The following is a 22,218-nucleotide window of genomic DNA, read 5'->3' as shown; positions in this document are numbered from 1 at the left end:
TAAAGCCTACTTTCTATGAGTAGTTACTAGAACTAAACTATGCCCTCTCTAGCACCTAAGAAGACTAAGACCAAGGAAACAAAAGACAGCCTGTTGAAGATTTGTGAAGCCCGTTCGTCCCACATGACAAACGCATTACCTTGTAATCCTTTCGTGTATATCTAGAATACTCTTAGCATAAACAGGTATTTACCCTGTATGACAGAGAGTACACACACACACAGGGGTGGGGCGAGAAACCAGACGATTGCATGCTAGAAGTTGGTCAATGTGTGAATTTCCCGATGTCTGCCCCTGACGGACTCAGGTTCATATAAGCCTGACTGAGAGCAACCGAACTGGCAAGCACGTCGCCAGTGTTTTTATGCATTTATATGTTCTAGGAAACTGCTTTTCAAATTCCACTCCTTCAACGACAATGACATGTACGTGATCATACGGTTGCAGGAACCATTCGTGTTAACAGTCGGTCATGCAGATCATTCTTCCAGCTCGACGCTTTCGTTAATCGTAAAGGCCGCACACCTTGGGCCTCGTTATGTTACTCCTAATTTTCCACGTATCTGCAGCCACTCGACAATGGTCCAACATGTGGCTTCGTCAAGGGCTCAACCTTTGTCTAGAGAAATCAAGCCTACCAGCTTGGTTGAATACGTTCTGTACAAAACCTAACTACCATCACAATGGGGTATACGAGCTGACCATTTTTTTTCATGAATTAGCACTGATTTCGACAAGATGGTCAGCTGGGCTAGAAATGGTTCTCTATGGCCACTCTCATTTGGTCTTGCATGCTGCAGCATTGAAATGATGCACGTCTCGATGCCACGATATGATCAAGATCGCCTTGGAATTATCTTTCGTGCCTCCCCTCGCCAAGCCGATGTGATGATTGTCGCCGGCACCGTGACAAACAAAATGGCATCAGCGGTTCGCCAATGTTACGATCAAATGCCTGATCCGAAATGGGTTATTAGCATGGGCAGCTGTGCAAATAGCGGAGGATACTATCACTACAGCTACAGTGTTGTGAGGGGCGTTGACAGAATCGTGCCGGTCGACATCTATGTCCCAGGCTGTCCGCCGACTAGTGAGGCTTTGCTATATGGCATGTTTCAGCTGCAAAAGAAGATCCGGCGCACAAAGGTTACTAGGATGTGGTATCGAAAATAAACTTCAAACAATGATTGAAGGTAGTTTCAACTGTGAAAAGAATGATACGCCAGATATGCCACAATAGATCGGTTGCAAGATGTTGGGTAGGATTTTTACGGAGTTAAATCGGTAACTCGATCGTTTCGGAAATAAAGTCTCGTTTCGCGGTATACCATGAGTTCACACAATCCCTGCGAGCCTTTACTGATTTAGACTATAGCACTCAATGGCCGATACATTTTAGGTATCCGTTTTTGCATGCTTGCTCTTGCAAGTGGCCGGACATAATAGCATAAACGCCGGTAAGGCCACAAATATCAGTAGAATCGCGCAAATTCAACAATATGCCTTGAATGGCTTACGGAATTAGAATGTTTTGTATGTTGGTGTTTTACTCGATGAACCCGGAAAGTTCATATGTAGAGCTTGCAGAATAGATAATCATTTAAAGGCTTCCAAGCGCAAATATAGCGCAAAAAAATCAAGAATAATCACTTCTTATAGCCTGCAATCATCTTTTTAATGACAACTTTCTTGTTTCCCAAAGAGCCAAGAGTCTGAACATAAAAGGAGAAAATGTCACCGGTATCCAACCAAACAATTACACATGCCAGTGGCACAGCAGCTATAAAGCCCACTCCACAATAACCAGTCCTGTCAAGCTTAATGGGCATCACCAAGAGCCTTCTTGAGCTGAAGCCGATCAGGGCAAACTTGGTCATGGCGGCTCAGTGAACACATAACTTTGGGGAACAGGAGACGAGAGGAAGGCGACCGTTGAAGTGATAAAGAGCACGACGCTCCAGGGTAGAGTTCCAGAGGCCAAGGAAGTTGCAGAGGCGTCCATGTATATGAGGGATACAAACTTGAATGGAGCCGCTCTAAATACCAAAGAAGGAGCAGCTTTCGATACAATAGTGGGATAAGGTGTAGTTATCTTGATACTATAACCAACTTTTGGCAAGTGAAACTATCACACAATTCTATAGGCTGTCAAATATGTCTGGTTGTTAGGAAAGAAAAAGTTTTTGAGGTGCAAATTTTAGGGCAATGCATGCTCTAGCCCTAAGTGCGGGGAACCCCGGAATGAACCTCCGGGCAAAACCGCGCCAACTTGAGGTTCCTGTTGCTTCTTTTGAATCATTTCCTAATTCTTACTTGTTACGTATCATCAGCGATTATTATGCAGTCCGGTCATATGACTTCAAATTGTGGCAAGCCCGCCAGACACGTACCAGATCTTCCACCAACCAAAAGTCGAGGATCAAGGTCTGGCCTTGAAACAAACCGAATCAATGGCCACTGGTCAATAAGTTAGACTTTCCGCTAGGCAAGTAGCGCTTTCGACGAGGTCCCAGTCATGCCTGGTGCTTTGTATTATGTACAAGAAACAAGCCCGCAACCAGCTACAGACCCGGGGCTTGTTCGTAACCCACGTTAATGTCTGAAGAGGAAATGTCACATTATCGCGAGTTCATCTAGCTTAAGATCGTGGATCCTCTGTAGCAAGAAACTAGCTGTAAAACCAAAAACACGCGGCAATCTATTCAGCCAATGCGGGAGGCATAAGCACTAGCACGCACCTCTCCGTCTGGGGTCCCCGCAACCCCAATGGGAATTTACCCTCAAACATGGAGAAGCCCGCATCGACTCGTGGCCGCTCTCAGACACCCTTACCGTTTACGCTTGTCAGTCCCTCACGTGCTGCAAAGAAAACAACCCCATTTCTGTGTTACCCGGCCAGCCTATTTTGGGTGCAGTCGAAATCGCTGCTTGAGCGCCACCGTAATCCTCTGCCCGCAAGTTTGGCGTTGGTGGCTGGCCTCATCTACTTAGGTCAAAGCTTGCAGTCCAATAGGATAATTTGAGAGCAACCCCGTATTCAAAAACACGCTGGTTCGGCTAATTATTTGCTGTGCTGGTCTGGAAATGGCAAAGGCCCCGGCGGCACAAGGTTACACCCCTGGCAGTGAGGGAGTGGTATCCCTAGACGTGCAGGTGCAGATGCAGAGGCAGCACAAGATATAAGAGCGTGCTGCCCTGTCGCTTCCTGGCCGTATTTCCATTTCCCAGTTCTGTCGCATTGGCACACTAATATATTACCAAGGACTCTCAAAATGTCGTCCGGTATCCTCGAAACGAAGGAGGAGTTTCACAAGGAAGATGAGACCGATGTTCAGCATTCCGAGGTCTTAGCAAACGCGGATCTCATGAACGATGCCTTCGAGGGTGAGAATGAAGAGCACGCACAGGGAACATGGGCGGCAGTCAGAAGCCATCCATGGGCCTTTTTTTGGGCGTTCACGCTGTGTTTCACCATTGTGAGTGGTATTTCTCCCGTTCCCATGCAGAGCAACAGCTGATGGCCACCACTATCAGGTCATGGAGTCGTTCGACATGTTCCTGAATACCAACTTCGTTGCGCTTAGCTATTTTAAGCGCAGATACGGTGTCGCCGTTGATGGCTCCTATTCTATCCCAACCCGATGGCAGAGCGCCCTCTTCCAAGCTGGACAATGTGGTGCTTTTGTCGGCGTATATTTAGCAGGCCCCATCACCAACCGCATTGGCTATCGCTGGACTACTATAGTGGGCCTGATCCTTATGAACGCCACTATCTTTATTTCCTTCTTTGTGTGTCGCTCAGCCCCATGGTTTAAATCGTGTTGTCAACTGACCAAGTCAATAATACGCTTAGGCCGATTCGCTCACCGTCATGGTAATTGGACAAGCCTTTGAGGGTGTCCCTTGGGGGTTCTTCATTGCGAATTCCCCCGCCTATGCCAGCGAAGTTGTTCCGTTGAATCTTCGAGCTGCCTGCACAGCCACTCTGCAGATGAGTTGGTCCATCGGCTCAATCATTGTCGCCGGTGCGACCTATGGGTACAATAATCGGGATGATCAATGGTCATGGCGAATGCCAACAGCGCTGCAGTGGATTTTTCCCGTGGGTCACTCCGTTCGTATCTTGTATCGTCGAGCGCTAAATTTGTCTAGACCCCCCTTATAGTCCTCGTGTTCCTCGCCCCTGAATCTCCCTGGTGGCTGATTCGCCACGGACGCAAGGAGGAGGCTCTTCGTTCTATCAAAAGGCTTGGTGACAAATCTCCAGAGAGCGCCCAAAAGAAACTTGCAATGATTGAGCGAACGGTTGAGATTGAAGCTCAAATGGGTGGTACCCCTACCCTCCTCGACCTTGTCAAGGGAACTGATTTAAGGCGAACGATTATCACCTGTTTAATGTACGCGTCACAGAACTTTGCTGGTAACCTGATTGCCAACCAGGCAACTTTCTTTTTCGAGCGTGAGTAACTCCTCTTCAAGATCTCTTGATGCGTGGATTTCTAACTTCTCCCGCTTAGAGGCCGGCATCTCGCCCGACAAGGCTTTCCAACTCAATCTAATTAACTCCTGTCTTCAATTTGTCGCCAACGCATGCTCTTGGTTCCTCACCGCTTGGTTCGGCCGTCGCACCATCTATCTCTGTGGGTTGGGAACTAACATCACGCTACTGATTGTTCTCGGCATCTGCGCGTCTGTTACACAGACCTCTGCAACCAACTACGCCCAGGCCGTTTTAGGCATCTTGATCTCATTTGTGTTTGCCGGTACCCAAGGTCCCATCTCATACACTATCATTTCGGAGACATCCTCTGTACGCCTTCGCGCTTTAAGCACCGCTGTTGGGCGTTCCGCCTACTATATAGCAGAGATCCCCATGATCTACCTATCTTCCAAGATGCTGAATACGACAGGATGGAACCTCGCAGGCAAGTGTGGTTACGTCTGGGCATTCACCGCCTCTGTCTGCTGGATTACGGCCTTCTTCTTTCTTCCGGAGCTCAAAGGCCGCTCCTACCGCGAGAGCGATATCTTATTCAATCGCAGGACTCCTGCTAGGAAGTTCAAGTCCACTATCATTGATGTTAAGGATAATGAGTAACGTATGGCAATCAACAAGAAGGAACAAGGCACTTTGTGAGCTTTTGGGCGTTATTCTTTTTTTTTTTGGATACTCTTGTCAAGTCACTACAAGGGCATACTGCACGTATATCACAAACAATTTTACTTCTTCAGCCCATATAATCTGTTGTAGTGGACGTGACTGGTAGAGATCAACCTTGCTTGGAAGATTTTGGAGATTGGAGACTCAGCTTAAGATGGATAGACTAAAGTCGTAACCAGCGGGCACGAAACAATCTTAATGGTTCTCATTGCAGTGTCTTACACCTAGCGTACATGTGCTGCAAATTGCCGGCATATAGACTGCATCAGGGTATTGAATTCGTTTTATCAAAGGTACAGCATGCACGTGGTTTTGAGATTCCATACATGCAGCATCCCAATGCGGATATTTAGGGTTACGAAACTTTGCGGGGAAGGGCTCTGACGTAGCAACGTGGGGTCGCCCAGGTAACTTTCAGGCACTTTCAGGTGCTTTCAGGTGCTTTCAGGTGCTTTCAGGTGTTTTCAGGTGCTTTCAGTTGTCCTATCCTCCTCCCAAAGTGCAGCAACCAGAGACTCACAATGGCGACATCATACCCACGCCCCGACTTCCAGCGCAAGGCCCTGTCCTGGGCCTCCCTCGACGGAATATGGGACTTTGTGTTTGACGACAGCGACACCGGGCTATCGCAACAATGGCACAAGAACGGGATCCCAGGCAGTGAAGCCAAACGAGATATCCAGGTCCCCTACGCATTCCAGTCTCCAGCCTCCGGCATCAACCTCTATGAAGCGCACGAGGTGATTTGGTATGAGCGGACTATCACTGACATCCGCACCGCAGATGAACACTCCAGAGGCAACAGGCTACTTCTCCGCTTCGGTGCAGTGGACTATGAGTGCTCTGTCTGGGTTGGTGGCTCGCTGGTTGGCAGCCACCGTGGGGGTCATGTTCCCTTCGATGTCGACGTTTCAGACGCATTCATTAGAAATAGTGACAAGAAAACTGCGCGCCTGACCGTTCGCGTCCGCGACTCACCATATGATCTCGCGCAACCGCGAGGGAAGCAATTTTGGGGCCCAGTTCCAGAGAACATTTTCTACACGCCCACTAGCGGGATCTGGCTCTCCGTGTGGATGGAAAGCGTGCCTGCGCTACGCCTCTGCTGTGGTAGCGGTGGGACTGTCCTTCGCTCTGATGATATCGAGCGTGGCGAGCTGCACGGTAAAATCGCTGTCACTGGGCGTCCGGCGCAGGCAGCGTGCAGTGTCGAGGTTGAGATCAGCCTGGGAGGTTTGCCCATCAGCACGGCAAAGGCAGACCTGCCAAAAGAACGGGACTGGGTCATCGTGGATGCGAGCATGAAGGTATCAAAACCGGATGGGGTTTGCGAGAAATCTCCATTCAACACGGACGATGTCTGGTACAACAATGTCGCGTTGTGGGCGCCGGAGCATCCTATTCTATACGACGTAGTGCTGCGACTGAAGCACGGCAGCACCGGCGCCGTCATAGATGAAGTTACCACGACAACGGGCATGCGCAGCCTTTCCTGGCAAACCGGCGACAGCACTTTCCGACTCAATGGCAAGCCGTACTTCCAAATGCTGCTCCTAGACCAGGGTTACTGGCCCGAAACTGGATTGACGCCGCCGTCATCGGAGGCACTCAAAGCAGACATTGAAATGTCCAAGGCGCTCGGATTCAATGGATGCCGCAAGCACCAGAAGGTCGAGGATCCACGTTTCCATTACTGGGCTGACCGGCTCGGCTTTCTGGTATGGGGAGAGATGGCGAATGCGTATGAGTTCGGGCAGGACTATATAGAGCGCATGAATGGGGAATGGACAGAGGCTGTCAAGAGGGATATCAATCATCCATGTGTGATTACATGGACGCCAGTGAACGAGAGCTGGGCATATACGTCGCTCAAGGATAACATTGACCAACGGAATCATATTCGCTCGCTTTATTATTTGACCAAGTATGTGATTTATCTGGGGCTATGCTCGAGGTTATAATTCTTTATGGATGAAACTGATATTACTATAGAACCCTGGACCCTAGCCGACCTGTCAACGACAACTGTGGCTGGGAACACGTTATTACCGACCTCACCACCTTTCATGACTACACTGACTCGCTGGAGCTTGCAGAAAGATGCTCGAAGATGGAAGCCGGGATCCTCGGCCTGAACGGCAAGTACGAGATGTTCACGAAGCCAATTTATGCCAGTTACTCAAGCCACACACTCGCCGATCCCGGTTCGCAGCACACGGCCGGTGCACCAGTAATCTGCACCGAGTTTGGCGGAGTGAATATTGCGCCAGCCAAGGACGGAGCTTCTGGTGAGCGTGACTGGGGTTATACAACGGCGGCGGATGTGGAAGATTTCTTGAAGAGATTTGAGAAGCTAGTCATGGCAGTTGTGAAAGGGGGACTTTGCTGTGGCCTAGTATACACGCAGCTGTGAGCGGATTTTCTCCTCTTTTCTTTTTTCCTTTTTGTTTATTTCTCTCTTAATGTTTATACTAATGTCCTCTATAGGTGCGACGTCGAGCAGGAAGTCAACGGACTATACTCGTACGACCGCAAGGAGAAAGTGCCCGTTGCGCGAGTAAAGGCGATCATGGATGCGGCGCAGGATCACTACCGTCATACCAACGGGACCTCAGGGCTGAATAAGTTGTTGAAACATGCAACTGAGATTGTTGTAAAGTAGGTTCTCAGGGAATACCTAGGTAACTATACATTGAATTGTGTCCGTAGGCGGAATAGTCGGTTCTAGAGATTTCGGAATTGGACAGAAGAAGAGCATCAGAATGACGGCTTGATTGAAGTACCTTCTGCCATCTTAAACAAAACACTGAATCAGTCAATTGATTAGAATCTATGAAGATTGGAGGATCATCGTAGCAACACGTTTCCAAGAACGGCAAGCAAGCCATGCAGCGATATTCACGCCATAGAAAAGAAGACCGCCACATCTGTTACACTGGCTGGCAGTTACTAATCGTCTTTAGTTACTCTATATAAGTCCATGAGCATGGTTCACATATACTTTACTGACATCAGTCGTTGAGTTGTAGGTAAACAAGGCACACGGCGGGTCGCAATCACATGTCAATATTGACGTCATCGAACGAACATGCTCGATTGAAATATCTTCCTTTTTTCCACCCGCTGGTTCTTTTTTTCTTCCTCTCGTCATTGCTATTGCCATTGAACAGAAGAGACAGAGATAGAGAAAAAGTGACAATGGCTGACACACTTCACCATGCAAAGTCAGTCGTCGGCTTTGCTATTACACAGCCCTTGAGTTTTGTCTACATTCTCATCCAAAACGTGCTGAATTGGATTTTCGCACCAGTGCCCCCTCCTCCAACCGACAAGCTGCGTAGACCTAGAATTGCTGTTATTGGGGCTGGTCTGACAGGAGTGTCCTCGGCAGCGCACTGTGTTGGCCATGGATTTGATGTCAAGATCTTCGAAACACGGTCAAGGGAGAAAGGTCTGGGCGGGATATGGAGCGTAAGTTGACTTATAACTATGCTTTTCTTTATCAATACTCGACTACATTGACATACTAAGCCATCCCTTTCTATTGATGCAGCGGGTGAACTCAACCTCGGCCCTGCAAATCCACTCAATTATGTTTCGTTTCCATCCGTCTGTAAAGTGGGATACAGCCTATCCGCAGCAGCAGGATATCAAAAAACAAATTGCTTCCGTGTGGAAGACATACGGCCTCGATAAAAAGACAGTTTTTGAAACCCCCGTTACCTCTATAAAAAAGAACGCGTCATCCGGGCGATGGGTGATCAACGATAACGAACAGGAACATGGCAGTTTTGATGGCATCATCGCAGCAGTAGGCTCGTGCGGAGACCCCCAAATGCCGCGCCTGCCCGACCACGATAAATTCAATGGCCCAACATATCATTCATCCGAATTGGACGGAAAGGATGTCGAGGGGAAGAAAATACTCATCATCGGCGGTGGAGCGAGCGCGGTCGAGGCACTAGAATTTGCAGTTCAGAACCATGCTGCAGAGATTGACGTGCTCTCACGCTCCGATAAATGGATCATCCCACGAAATGTTTTTGTCGATGTGCTCCTTTCCTTGAATGTATTTGGGGGAGAAACGTCGTTCTCCTGGATCCCTGAATGGCTACTGCGCAAGTTCTTTTATCGAGACCTGGAGGATATCTCCCCCGCCAAGAAGGGCCTCTACACCGATACACCCATGGTCAACTCGGAACTCTTCGATCAGATCCGGGCTGGAAAAGCACGCTGGCTAAGGGGGGATATCGTCAACGTTCAGAATGAAGGCATCATGTTCAACCACCGCGCACAGGGCGTGCCCAAGGGTGGTCCTGGTCACGAATCACTTGTGCGTGGAGATGTCATTATCATGGCCACGGGATATAAGAGGCCATCTCTTGCATTTCTTCCAGACAATGTCTTCGAGAAGGGCTACGAGCCGCCGAACTGGTATTTACAGGTGTTCCCGCCACAGGACCCAACTATTTGCGCTACGAACAGCACTTATGTGAATGCCATTGGAACTGTTGGCAATTATCACATTGGCATTTACACGCGCTTCCTCCTCATGTTTCTCGTCGATCCGCTATCACGGCCTCGTGAGTCGCTCATGAAACTTTGGATTGGCTTCACGAGGACACTCAAAAAGTTCGCACCTACCAAGGCGTTTGACTTTTTCACATATGCCGAGCTTATATACTGGTACTGCTTTGTGAGTATTATTAATCCTTTCCGCTGGAAATGGGTGCCCTTTATTTTCTTTGGGCTATTTCGCGGATTGCCATTGGCCATTGTCGAAGAGGAAGACCATATACGAGGATTGAACGGAAAGGCCAAGTGATAGATATTTGTGGGAGGGGTTCATTGCGTATTTGTCTAAGATGTATACATAAATTGGATACGGATATTTATTTGCGGCTGAATGTAGATGATAAATCTCTTATTGCTATAAGGCACATAGAGATGATTGAAGGAATTACGAAACGAATAACGACTGTCTGTTATTAAGCTAGATATTAAACATTATGTTCCAACATTTGTAGGCTCGTAATAGAGTACATGCATGCTTCACTGGGCTTTATCAACGCCCTCCTCATCATCAGACCTATCATCCTTCAGAATCCGATACACAGCAAACCGATACACACTTCGAAACAGGCAATACAGCCAAAACAAATTCAACGCCTGAAGACAAGCCAGAAGGACGAAAGTAATAATATTTGAAATCCAACACTTGTACTGCTCCGTCTCCCAATCCAATTCGTAAGGTCCAATGGTGCGGAACTCTCCTCCAAGGAGAGAATATAGGATGCGCAAATTGAGGTAGTGGCGTAGATAAATCCATGCGGTCACACATATTGCAAACGCAGGGCTCGCGAGTGGACTATTTGCGTACTGTAACGATTTGCCGACCTGATGAGAGGATACAGAAGTAAAACGTGAGAATTTGGTTCTTAATCTGTTAGATGGCAGGTTCAGTCTTACAGCGAGGAAGAAATCACTTATGTCATGAGTAATATATACAGCAATGCCCATATACGTAAAGTGAAATCGGTAGCTCAATCCAATCAAAGCCAAAGTCACAATATGATGCATGACCAATTCCTTAAAGTCTTTTCTCGGCTTCTCTAAGCCCAGTAACATGACGAGTGCCTGCTGTGCCCAGTACGCTGCCTGGAATAGATAATAGAATTTAAAGGCAGCGACATGGGTTTTGTGAGGGAAAGATTCGTACATGCCTCGTGTGTTGAAATACCATACCTCTGGCGTCTTTTTCATCACATATAAGCCCGCTGGTCCCATGATTCCGAAATATATGACTGTATACATTTGTTCCATGAATCGAAGCTGCTTTGCTCGCGAGACGATGCCACAACGACGTGCCAACGGGCGCAAAGCTTCCTGCATGATAAACTCTCTCGTGAAGGACAGAACGAGAGTGTAGAATAGAACAAATGCAATATCCCAGGGTCCCTTGCCGTAATGTGGCGCCCCTGTTGTAGAGCTGCTGTGGGTATTTTTGTACGATAGAAATAAGAACCGGCAAACAATATTCGAATCGGTCGGGTTGACAACATAAAGCAGCCCAAAGGCGACCAAGGGTGCTAATGGGATTGACCAGCGGCGCTTGACTGCACATTTTGAAGACCGTCGCCAGAAGCTGCGCGTGTTTGGGTCTGACGATCTTTGCCTGCGCCTGCTGCTCGCGTGTTTGCTAGAGGAGTCTGTAACATTTGCATTCTTCTCGGTCCTACCGTCGGTCTTTAGGCGCTCACGAAGCATTGCATTTTCTTTCGAGGCAGAAGGTTCGCCAGGAGGCGGATGCCGTGAGGTTGACATCTATAGATGTTCGTGTACAAGCAACCTTCTTCAGTGTCCCCAAGTGTAACAATACCTTTGAGAACAGAATGTTTTTTGTCGCATTCCTTGAGAAAAATGAAAAGTAAAGGGAAAGAAAAGAACAAATCTTCATTATCCCCTATTTCGGACATTTTAGGGCCATGTCCACGATAAAGTGGGGGCTCGCAAGGCTCTCGCAAGGGATTGGCCAATCAAATGCGCCTGCGATATATAATAGTATTTACACCATAGATCTTGCCCTTCGTCGAATAGATATATTAACTCTGGCAAGGTTTGCCTGGGGTCTTCATAAGAACTAGCAATGATGTTGCTACTGAATATTAATGAACTGCAGAAGCAATTTAAGGAATACACCCAAGTTTCTTATACTTGTCCTTACAAAGCATGTACGTGTGTATATGTACATCCATGGACATTATATGAAGAAATTCTCAAACGCACCTTAATCATCTGATTTAAATCGCTAGATAACATAGAGAAGACTATTTTGATGCGATACAAAGAAAATCTGGCGAGTTACACCGCCAGTGAACGATACGGCTCATATCCGATATCACGATTCGCCTTCCCTAGCGGCGAGATCGATCGTTCCTCATAATAAGCCAATAAAGTCTCCGACCCATAGCTTACAGGCCTCAACTCCTCTTCCGACCGAGGCCGACTAGAGAGATGCTCCATGGCTGCACGCTTCTTGTTCTTGCGATCGCCACCACATCGACAGCAAGCGCAACCACCGCAGCAGTAACCGCAGCACAAAATGCGCAAAAGTCCGCTAGGCGGCAATTTTGCATCTGGTCCCCTCAAGACTTTGGCAGGGTGGACGACAGCCCAAACCCCCGTAGCAAACAGCATCGGAACAGCGTCAAAAACGTACATGAACCACTCGTGTGTTGTGATCGGGTTATTCAGTCCAATTCCAGACGAATATTCGATCAAGCGGTAGATAATGCGCACGGTGATAGCAGCCAGACTGAAATAGAGGCTATAGAGAAGCCACTTCCAGCGGGTCTTTTCCCCTTGTAACGCCCCGAGTTTCTCCAGTTGTAACATCTGCCGATGAAATTGGATGGCAAGGATAAGGAAGCAGAAAATGAAGAACTGCTGGATACCAATACCGCCCATATATATATGTAGCCCAGTTTGTATTGTGGAGGCGCTTGCTCCAGGGGTCGCCATGAGGCCACCAGTTGCTTGCACGAAGAAGGAGCCGATATCGAGGCAAACGAAAATAATCGCCAACATGGAGGGCTTGAATATCCAGATACACCGCTCGGGAACAAAGAACCAGATCATGCGCGCGAGGACCATGTAGTCGAATGCGTTGACCCCTGTGAAACAAATTCAGTAAGCATCTATCCTGAAATAAGAATCGACGACGTTTATCGAAGACCGAAAAGAGGAACAGCCGTAGTAAGGTAATCGTAATGTACATACACAATGGAGCAAGCAAAACCAGCAGCTGGGTTGCCGTAGCCCAACCACTACTTTGCTGGTTCTTGGTGCTGAACGTTCGTGTCAGGTAACCGGTGAATTCCCACACCACGGCCATTGTCAGAACCCAGACAAAGCTAGCCTTGAGAATACACGCTTCGGCAAAATGTACGACTAGCAGGATTCCGAACAAGGTAGTGAATGCCACAGCCGTGCTGAATGATGGGTAGTAATCGTACATGGCATTGCACTCGGTTGGCGGTACATAGCCATTCTTGTCGGGAGCAATGGTTGGATGGCATGTATCGGTTGATGACGAGGAGGATGCCGTTGACGTGGATGAAGAGTCGCTTGATGAAGTCGTTGAGGAGGATGAGGAAGACGATGCTGGGTCTCGTACAATAAGCTCCGGCGGCATACTGGTTTGCAACATTGTCACAACAGGTGGTAATGCTGCTAGACTTTTTGTCTCGACTGGCCTGGCTTCAACAATGGCTTGAATTGAAGCCAATAGAGGCATCAGAAGGGCGATGGCACGCATCTTCGCCGCAACACTATCGGAGAAACTGGCAAAGAATAAGGAAGAAGGAATGTTGTGATTAAACTGTATTGCTTGGGTTTGATTTCTGATTGATAGATATCTATCTACCCTGGCACCAGACCGAGGAAGAGGCCTTTAAATGATGCCATGGTCCGCTTGTCGCTTTTGATGCAGTCTATTTTTAGACGGTCCATCACGAATGTCTTCTGGTTGGCTTCAACATCTCCCATTCGGGCCACTTCTGTACACTTAAAATTCAAAAATAGCCTCGTGGAAATAAACTCATCGCAGGCACCCTCGTAACTGGCGCCTCTGATTGGCTGCAGCGTCTAAAAATGGAGGCAGCAGAAATAAACATCGCAATTAAAGCTGGGCCGCGTTTCGGCCGTCGGACGTCGTAATGGAGGAGCCTGCGAGAGCTGAACAATATGGCCCCAACCAAGCTCGTATAAGATAATAAGATAACCTTAAGTCATAACTTAAATTGCCTAGAGAATAAAACTCTGACAGGGTCTGCGTCTATTTGCCTTTGCGCCCCCATGCCTGGCGATGTGGGTGCACCGAGGGCTCAACGTCACCCTTAGCTTAACGTCATTTCCATTTTATATAGAAATTTGATGAGCGATTTGCTCATGGAGGCAAAGTAATGCACGGAAAAATGAGAAAAGATGAAGATTTTGAGTCGACTAATCTAAATGGCCGGGAAATAGTTGAGGTACCCAAGGCGGTGAGCTCCGGGAGGCCTAACCACATATAATAAAACTGCCGGCAGTATGTCTACGCAGCCCCACAACGTAATATCCAAATAATTTTAAAATATTTTTTAAATCTATAATATAAATAACATTTATTTACTAAAATATAAAAGTGACTTGTAAAATCCTTGACGTTCAGCTGAGGGTGACGTTGAGCCGTGGTGCACACCGCCAGGCATGGGGGCGCGAAGGCGGTGCTACAGCTCATGGTGTTGAAAATTTAGTGTCAAAAATGGACCTATATACCAAGACTTTTAGCATACCATTATAATATATACTTTACATATATTAAGTATAGTTATTAGAAGGGGCATACAATAATAATATGTTTTTAAAGAGCCTAACTCTTCTTTAATTCTTATCTATTTCTGTAAGGCCTCAAGGCACCAACCACTGCACCAAAAGGTAACACAAAGTAATCGACTCTGTCAATTACGCTGGTTGCCGATATATATAAGCTTGTATGCATGTGTGCCTGAGGCATTTACACTATGTGGGCCTTTAGCCTCAATTTCTAAGCCCTAAATCATCTTAACCCTGGCCTTAAAAGACTTTAATTTTAGCTATTCTTGAAGCCTAAGTATATACTTTTATATATGGCTAATATATAAAAAAGTAGATTAATCCTAAGACTTTTAGTTTACTTAATCCCCACTTCCAAAACCTTTTTTTATTAAATTTGCAAATCTTTCAACACGCCATGAGCTGTAGCCCACGCGAAGGCATGGGTAACTTTGCATCTATGCTCGGGAGGGGAAAAATAAATAAAAATAGAAAAACAAAAAAAAAAAAAAACAAAACTATTCTGAATTCATCAGAGCAATACTTATGAATCCGTCGTCTATTGATTCATCCCATTCGGAAACATAGATAGAAAACATAGAATATCATGGCAGAAGCCACGTCGTAACACTCGTTGCCGGAACACTCCCTGTCCAGACATCACCGCTCACCAAACTCACAGTGACATTGGTGACATTTCCGAATGTGTTCTCGATCACAACCGTCTTCGAGCCATCCGGATTGAGACTGGCCACCGTCTGAATCCCGTCGCCATTTTCATTCGTGTAGCTTCCGTTTGCCTGCAATATGCGTGCGCCCCGCGGTATGAATCTGCTAAATTGCGCCATGATATAATACGACGTGCTAAATTCATATCCGACATCCGTGCTGCTGCGATCGCTACCACCAGCAGTGCTATTCACAGTCACCACCCCGTCGCACGATGAGCAGCCGCCGTTGAGATGAGGGCCGGCGTCGTCGTTCGTTCCAAGCGTCCATGCCATCACGCCGTTGGCCCAGTTCTGAAGTGGACCCATGGTGAAGTTGACAGTGTGTGTCCATGAAATATTGGTTGGCGTCCAGCATTCACTCATGTACTGGCTAACGTTAGGATACTGGTTATGGAACTCGGTCAGGACAGTCCAATTAAGAGTTGATGCGTAACAATGCCACGCCACAGCATCAATATACTTGTCTGCGTATTCGAGCACGGTTTCGGCATAGTCCACATCATCTGCACAGTATTATTAGTTTGGGAATCTTCTTTTCGACGAGATAGAACAAAGAAAGAATTTACCTGTATTATCGTCGAGAGCCCAGATAGCAGTACTTAAATTTGCGTTTTCAAGCGCAGGACCAACGTAGTCTCTGATTAACTGACCAGCCTCGTCCGAGTACACGTACATGGTGGGATAAGCCGCCTGGCTATTCAACGGCTCGTTCTGAATGCTGATGGCATCAATCGCGACTCCGAGGTCGGCGTATGCTTGGATGTATTTGACAAAGTACTGGGCAAAGGCGTGGCTATGGCCGGTGCTCCCAATCCCTTTGCTGGTCAAATACCCGTCATCAAGGTTGTTGTCCGTGATGCTGCCATCGAGCGCGCCATTCAACTTCATCCATCCGGGCGGACTCCACGGCGTACCCATGATCTGCAGCCCGCTGTTGAGTTCTTTCATCCGTGCCAGCAACTGGGCCATGGCCGTGCCCTGGTCGCCCAGTGTGAAGTTTACTAGATTAGAATCGACCTTGCCCTCGTTGTCGTCGTAGGTATATGCGCTTTGCGACAGATCGCTGGCTCCGATTGAATGGCGCATCATGGAAAAGTTGGCGCCAGCGCCGGTAACCAACTGGCTCAGCAGGCTTTGCTGAGTCGCATTCGTCTGCGAATTAAAGGAGACAACTGTCGCATCAGTCACTGTGGCGCCAAAGCCCGTGATGATCTGCTTGTAACCTGCCTTGGTGTCGTCCACGGTAAGATTCCATGATGACGCCAGCGCAGCAGTGCCATTGCTCTGGAGTCGTTCCGGGGCGGTAATATAGGCGAGTTTGTACGAGCCAGCAGCATCGGAGCAGTATGCAAGCGCATTAGGACTTGGAGGATTTGGATATGGGGGGCTGCGATGCTTTCTATGCAGTCCCAGCCCGAGGCCGAGTCCGAGCCCGAGGCCTAAGGCCACCACGACAGCGACCGTGGCTACTGCAATCCACACATTCCTATACCTTTGCGCCCTCCAGCCATACGGCGACGCTGGTTTTAACTTGGCCATGTTCTCTTCTTTTGCCGTTTTCGCTTTCCGTCACATTTCCGTCGCGAAAGCGGCCATTTTCGGAAACCCGGGGGATGTTGTGTGTAGAGAGGAGAGACCGCTTATCTGAGACGGCATCCAGCCTTGCTTTTTCTTGTCTTTTCTTTTTTTTGGGCCTGCTTACTACATGGCTAGCCAGCCCATTTCCAACGCGAGCCGCCCATCTGACTGGCTGGCTGTGCGCGCGCAGATCGCTTTAGGCGTGGATCGCCCGGCTTAGTGCCTGAGAGTCAAGACTGAACACGCAAAACAAGGCAGATAAGCCACATCCTAGCGTCGACATTTCCTCTCTCGTTACACTTATATTCCGTAGTGCGTTTTGTTCCTTGTTACTGTTGCATTTAGCTGGTTCTGGATCTACAAAGCTCTAGTTCGTTCTACACAGCGCTCCGTTCTTGCTTCAGCCCCAACGCCTCCGGACCCAGAAGGCTTCCTGTAATCAGGCCTTTGATGGTAAACACATGGTTGGCGATCCATATCAGTAGCAGCATTATCAGGAGGATCGTTGACCAGACATTGAAAGCCGGCGAGTGCATCAATTGGCCCAGCTGGACGGTTGCGTTTGTGTAGACTCCCTGTTATTGAAACACTGTTACCTCGACCTCGAAAACTCAAACAAACAAAGGACACAAAGTCAAACTCACCATGGGAAACACAAGCGACCATGCCCCCATCGAAAATCTCAACCCTTGCCTTGTCTCTGTTCGATACATCTGCACCGCAAGCGTGTGCACGATCCCAATCACCCCATAAACCCACCAAAACGTTGCGCATCCCCACACCAGCAGCCCAGCAAATTCGCTTGCAGTGCCGAGCGCCCCTGCAGACTGAGCTGTCAGAAAATCGCCAAGGTTATATTGGCTGACATTGGCACTAGACACGTTATTCTGAATGGCTCTCCCGGCGATCAGCAGGGCGAAGCTGCCCTGGCCAAACGGTCCGCAGAGAATCATGTCCTCGCATACATGTTCGATACTCGGAAAGCCTCGGTTGATGAGCCGGGACTGAAAGATCCCGACCATGCATATTGCCAACGGCAGCGCGGCGCCGATTTCCAGATATGCGACAACCAAAATTGGTCCCTGCAGTGCCGGGCTCAAGGCGCCGTAGACACACAGAGTGCCACCGGCCGCGGCCGAGGTCAATGCTGCGATGAGAGGAAGTAGCATCTGTGGTGACATATCCGTGACTCCTGGCGGCTGGACTTTGACGTGGACGTAGGTGATGAGGTGAAGAGAGACCACCGCCATGCTAGTCACGATCCACCAGAACACGTAGGCGACAATGCCCCAGCTGGGCCCCCATTGTTTGACCAGCGTGAGTGCAATCATCTGTGTGATAGTTGTCAACGCAATGCCGATACTTGCGAGACACGACGTTTCGGCAATGTTGGTGCGGTACTCGGCGGCGACATGACGTGGATAGACGCAGACGCGAAGCATATACAACAGTATAAACACCGACAGCAGGACGATGGTGTATACCCAGACGATCTCGGAGATGGTCTCCAGGCCATGGAACTGATATTTAAGCTGATGGAGGATGATGGCAACGATTCCTGTCCCTTGCGGGATTAGAAACCATTGTGAAGAAAACCTCCACAGACGTGCAGTGAGCTTGCTTCTCCGCCTGTTCATGACATTATCCTGCACAGTTCTCTAGCCTGGTCAGGTTCATGGATAGTTACTCAGCATGTAAACAACGTAAGAAAATTTTGGAATTAAATGTGTTGGCTCACGCCGACGTGACACTGACATCATCTCTACCATCTCGAGTCTCTAGCAGCACACCAAAACTGTAGAAAATTGATATTCTGCATGTTCTGTAATATTTTCCCATGTTTACTATCATCACAAACTTCAGGCAGACAAGAAAAAGAAAAACAACCGCATATTATTGCCACGCAATAGTGCGAAGGCAACACACCATAAGAGCAAGCTAACACTTATTCTTCAGGGAAGTCATAGTAGTCGCCGGTGTTGGTGTTGTCATTGCTGGAACGAGATCCGCGAGTATTGTAGCCAGTGCCATATCCACTGGCCTCCTTGTTGCTGCTGCTGCTGTTCCAGAGGCCAGCTCCAGAGGATTGATTCTGATTTCCTCCCTGGGCAGAGGAAATGTCATTCTATATCAGTCACTTCGTGTTAGGCTATGGCCGATTATTGAAACTTAACATGAAGGGCTAGCCGTACCTTGTTCTGCGAACCAAAGCCACCAGATCCTCCAGAGCGAGCCTGTTCGGTGCCCTTCTTTGCAAGGTTTTTAACTTCGTCGCGAGCACGGCTGGCAAAGTTGCCCTGCTCGGAGCCGTAGTTGCTGGGATTCCAATTGGATGACATTTTGAGTGTTTATCTGAAACGTGTCTTGAAAATGATAAAAAAATTAGGTATTGCAGCTCGGTATGGCACAGAAAGTCGAGGCTTCTGCACCACCTATTTATATACATTTCTATCTATCACCTCATCCATCACCTCATCTGTCTAAGCATCTATTTACCGAGGGCATTGAAACTTGGCAGACTTCATGATTCCGCAACCAGCCTGGCCGACAAGGGCTCACTGATCAATGAGACAAAGATCCGTTCGTATCCCCAGTCGTTGGATAAATTCTCCCTTGTGCCCACAAGTAGCATAGAGTCATCGTTCTATTTCACAAATCGCGGGCTAGGCCTCTGGGATCAAACCAACTGGAGGAGTATTTCGCCACACGATGATGCGACCACAGCATGCAATTGAGCGAATTATTCCGAGATGCAGATGATGGAGAAAAAGGTGAATTTTCTAGGAAGTGCAAATTTCTTTACCTAGGTCGTAAATTCAGAAAGAATTTGCCTCGAGGTCGATCATTAACCTTGGAACTTTTTCGTAGTGCGGGCCGCTTACATGCTTGACTATGTAAGTGACATGCGATATACCCTCACTCCGCATCATAGCTGGGCAGTTTTGCCACGAAGCTCTCCTTTCTGGTATTGGGGGTAAATGCATGCGTAGCACCGTTCCACGGGTCTGTCATGCCATTGGCCACATGAATTTGAGAAACCCGAGCCATGGTAAGGCCGAAATCTCGAGTTCATCCATCTGATTACGAAACTGGCTGAGATGATTAAGAGGCATATTTACCAACAAGGGAGACGTATTTCAGAGAAAATTGCATATTGGTATCAAATTAAGTATGAAATTAAGTACATTGCATGCCTCGACGTCGTGTTTGTGATATGAATTGACAACCTTTTATAATAATACCACGAAAGATCCAAGACATCGTAATTCATAATCATCCGCCGACTACGCGCTAGCAAAATCAGTACCTAGTGGCATTTGCGCCAACAGTGCGGCTGTAGTCCAGGTCAGAATCCACGCGAGGATCAAGCTTGTTTGCGAGATTCGAGTCGTGCGGGCCAGCAGTCTGCTGCGCAGCGCCGCTTCCAGGGGTAGCATAGCTGCTGCCTGCAGGGGCCTGTGTGTTTCCGGCCAGATTTTGGTGGCGGGAGCGGTTGTCGAGATCAGAGTCGACACGAGGATCGGCTTTGTTGGCCAGGTTGCTGCTGTGAGGGCCAGCGTTGCTCGAGTTAGGGTTGGTATTGTAACCACCGCCAGCAGCTACGCCGCCGGTCGTACCGTATTGGCCTATTGTACCGATATTAGTAAAACGCAAGCACGCACATATTGAAGACTTATTGCATACCTCGGTCACTATCGACACGCGGGTCAGCCTTGTTGGCCAGGTTTGAGTCGTGAGGACCAGAAGTGGTAGTGCCTGTGTTAGCGCCGTAGGCACCAGACCCGGTTCCAGATCCGTAAGGGCTGGTATTTGCGCCGGCACCCGTGGTACCGCTATTGTAAGCACCAGCACCAGTGCCAGTGCCAGTGCCAGTGCCAGTGCCAGAGCGAGTGCCAGAGCCGTAAGTACTGCCGCCTGTGCCGGCAGCTGTGTATGCACTGCGGTGGTCTAGGGCACATCGTCAGAGCGACTGAATTGTAATGCAGACTAAATGAACTTCACTCACCACGGTCACTGTCCACACGAGGGTCAGCCTTATTCATCACGTTGGAATCGTGCGGGCCGGCGTTGGTGGAAGAGCTAGGCTTGTCGTGGGTGCTGTGCGTAACCGCGTCTTTGACCTTGTGTAATAGGTTCGACATATTGAATGTTCACTATAGTATGTACGTTTTGTTGTTTCAAAAAGGCGAATTGAGTGCAATTTTTCGTGTTTTGTGTTTTTCACGGTTGACTTGGATGGAGAGATGGTGAGAGTGTAGTTTCTTTTATAATGCTCCTCAGCCCCAGCTCCCATCTCCCATAGATGACGATATGGCTTCCACTCTCCCTCTTGTCCATACGCCTAGATTACATCATAGCAAGATGTTGTGACACAGGACAAGAACGTAGTTAGTTTAGTTGCATGTTGGATGTTCTCAACATGGCTTGCGCTGTGATTTTATTGGCCGCTGAGCACGGGGCAGAGCGTTGCCCAAACAGGCAGGTGTGGCTGGGGCAGCCACTGGCCGGCCCGCACTCGATGACGCCCGCGTGATCTCATTAAAGTCACGTGATACTGAGTCTCCCGTTTGGGAAAGGACCGGCAGAAACGCATCACGCCTTACCAGGCAACAAGGCACTCACGCCATGCCCGATTGGGTGTCGGCAAAGAGGCAGATCCTAAGCAGCCACAGGCCAATCACATTGCGCAAAACAGTGGGGCCGCTGCTCAACCTTAAAAGACTGACGCCTCTTTTTATTTTGGGCTATTTTTGTCTCGCCCCGATCATTGCTTGTTGGGCCCAGTCAACTCACACATGCACGTACACACACAATGGGTTGCTTGCCACAGTCAAAAACAAGAAAAAAAAGAAAAATATGAATATGAAGGTGATCCTTCATGCCGGCCACCGCACGCTATGCTGCAAAAGGGAACGCGGACCATGATCGACATGCAGCCAACCCCCACCCATGATTGCATGAAATCATCAGCGACACCGGAGCCCGTCAGACCAGACCGACCCCCAACGCCAATCGCAACTTCTGATCCTTAGTTCACTCAGTATTTCTGCCTATTCTTCAGTAATTCGATCCCTGAACATAGTAAATTCCAAACACATAACTCTCAAATTTGATTACATACTCAACAATCAAAGTCTCTCCCGCGTGGATGGCGCCGACGCAAAACCGCCCCAAAATCCAACGTCTGATTCCGACTCAATCCGGCCTGTCAATTTCGATTACTTTGCTTGAACAGGCCATTTTTGTCAATTCGTCCTTGGCATCTCCCTCTGTGCTGCGCGGCTGCGTCGAACTTATCGTTGCAAAGACGGTGCAGCTTCGAGATGTCGCTATAAAGTTTAGAGGTGTGAATAAATTCGGGAAATTCGGACGTATGCACTTGAATTGAACCCC

General features: G+C 48.3%; 9 protein-coding genes across 9 annotated transcripts; 4 read left to right on the top strand and 5 right to left on the bottom strand.

The window, feature by feature from the left end:
* Positions 1-738: 738 nt before the first annotated feature.
* On the top strand, positions 739-1,173 carry UA08_08785 (NADH-ubiquinone oxidoreductase subunit, mitochondrial; the record flags this gene model as incomplete). The annotated part of the gene is made up of 1 exon (XM_020263688.1): positions 739-1,173. One exon carries the CDS (start codon positions 739-741, stop codon positions 1,171-1,173), a length of 435 nt encoding a protein of 144 aa, XP_020116209.1.
* A 2,099-nt stretch (positions 1,174-3,272) lies between these two features.
* UA08_08784 (hypothetical protein) lies at positions 3,273-5,098 on the top strand (the record flags this gene model as incomplete). Its single annotated transcript, XM_020263685.1, has 5 exons — positions 3,273-3,476; positions 3,535-3,789; positions 3,854-4,102; positions 4,153-4,459; positions 4,518-5,098. 5 exons carry the CDS (start codon positions 3,273-3,275, stop codon positions 5,096-5,098), a joined length of 1,596 nt encoding a protein of 531 aa, XP_020116208.1.
* A 584-nt stretch (positions 5,099-5,682) lies between these two features.
* On the top strand, positions 5,683-7,889 carry UA08_08783 (hypothetical protein; the record flags this gene model as incomplete). Its single annotated transcript, XM_020263684.1, has 4 exons — positions 5,683-7,085; positions 7,154-7,570; positions 7,649-7,819; positions 7,871-7,889. 4 exons carry the CDS (start codon positions 5,683-5,685, stop codon positions 7,887-7,889), a joined length of 2,010 nt encoding a protein of 669 aa, XP_020116207.1.
* A 470-nt stretch (positions 7,890-8,359) lies between these two features.
* UA08_08782 (hypothetical protein) lies at positions 8,360-9,986 on the top strand (the record flags this gene model as incomplete). The annotated part of the gene is made up of 2 exons (XM_020263683.1): positions 8,360-8,632; positions 8,715-9,986. The coding sequence occupies 2 exons, from the start codon at positions 8,360-8,362 to the stop codon at positions 9,984-9,986; spliced, it is 1,545 nt and encodes a 514-aa protein (XP_020116214.1).
* A 227-nt stretch (positions 9,987-10,213) lies between these two features.
* UA08_08781 (hypothetical protein) lies at positions 10,214-13,478 on the bottom strand (the record flags this gene model as incomplete). Its single annotated transcript, XM_020263682.1, has 4 exons — positions 10,214-11,485; positions 11,948-11,969; positions 12,027-12,834; positions 12,941-13,478. The coding sequence occupies 4 exons, from the start codon at positions 13,476-13,478 to the stop codon at positions 10,214-10,216; spliced, it is 2,640 nt and encodes an 879-aa protein (XP_020116213.1).
* Positions 13,479-15,120: 1,642 nt separating this feature from the next.
* On the bottom strand, positions 15,121-16,785 carry UA08_08780 (Endo-1,6-beta-D-glucanase BGN16.3; the record flags this gene model as incomplete). Its single annotated transcript, XM_020263681.1, has 2 exons — positions 15,121-15,749; positions 15,813-16,785. 2 exons carry the CDS (start codon positions 16,783-16,785, stop codon positions 15,121-15,123), a joined length of 1,602 nt encoding a protein of 533 aa, XP_020116212.1.
* A 416-nt stretch (positions 16,786-17,201) lies between these two features.
* On the bottom strand, positions 17,202-18,461 carry UA08_08779 (hypothetical protein; the record flags this gene model as incomplete). The annotated part of the gene is made up of 2 exons (XM_020263680.1): positions 17,202-17,399; positions 17,469-18,461. 2 exons carry the CDS (start codon positions 18,459-18,461, stop codon positions 17,202-17,204), a joined length of 1,191 nt encoding a protein of 396 aa, XP_020116211.1.
* Positions 18,462-18,769: 308 nt separating this feature from the next.
* Positions 18,770-19,163, bottom strand: UA08_08778 (hypothetical protein; the record flags this gene model as incomplete). Its single annotated transcript, XM_020263679.1, has 2 exons — positions 18,770-18,949; positions 19,017-19,163. The coding sequence occupies 2 exons, from the start codon at positions 19,161-19,163 to the stop codon at positions 18,770-18,772; spliced, it is 327 nt and encodes a 108-aa protein (XP_020116099.1).
* A 961-nt stretch (positions 19,164-20,124) lies between these two features.
* UA08_08777 (hypothetical protein) lies at positions 20,125-20,966 on the bottom strand (the record flags this gene model as incomplete). Its single annotated transcript, XM_020263678.1, has 3 exons — positions 20,125-20,450; positions 20,509-20,772; positions 20,831-20,966. 3 exons carry the CDS (start codon positions 20,964-20,966, stop codon positions 20,125-20,127), a joined length of 726 nt encoding a protein of 241 aa, XP_020116100.1.
* Between the last annotated feature and the right edge of the window lie 1,252 nt (positions 20,967-22,218).

The sequence above is a fragment of the Talaromyces atroroseus genome (assembly GCF_001907595.1).
Source record: "Talaromyces atroroseus strain IBT 11181 chromosome Unknown scaffold_15, whole genome shotgun sequence".
Taxonomy (NCBI): domain Eukaryota; kingdom Fungi; phylum Ascomycota; class Eurotiomycetes; order Eurotiales; family Trichocomaceae; genus Talaromyces; species Talaromyces atroroseus.
The sequence above is the reverse complement of the archived record's forward strand: the minus strand, read 5'-3'. Positions and strand labels throughout refer to the sequence as shown.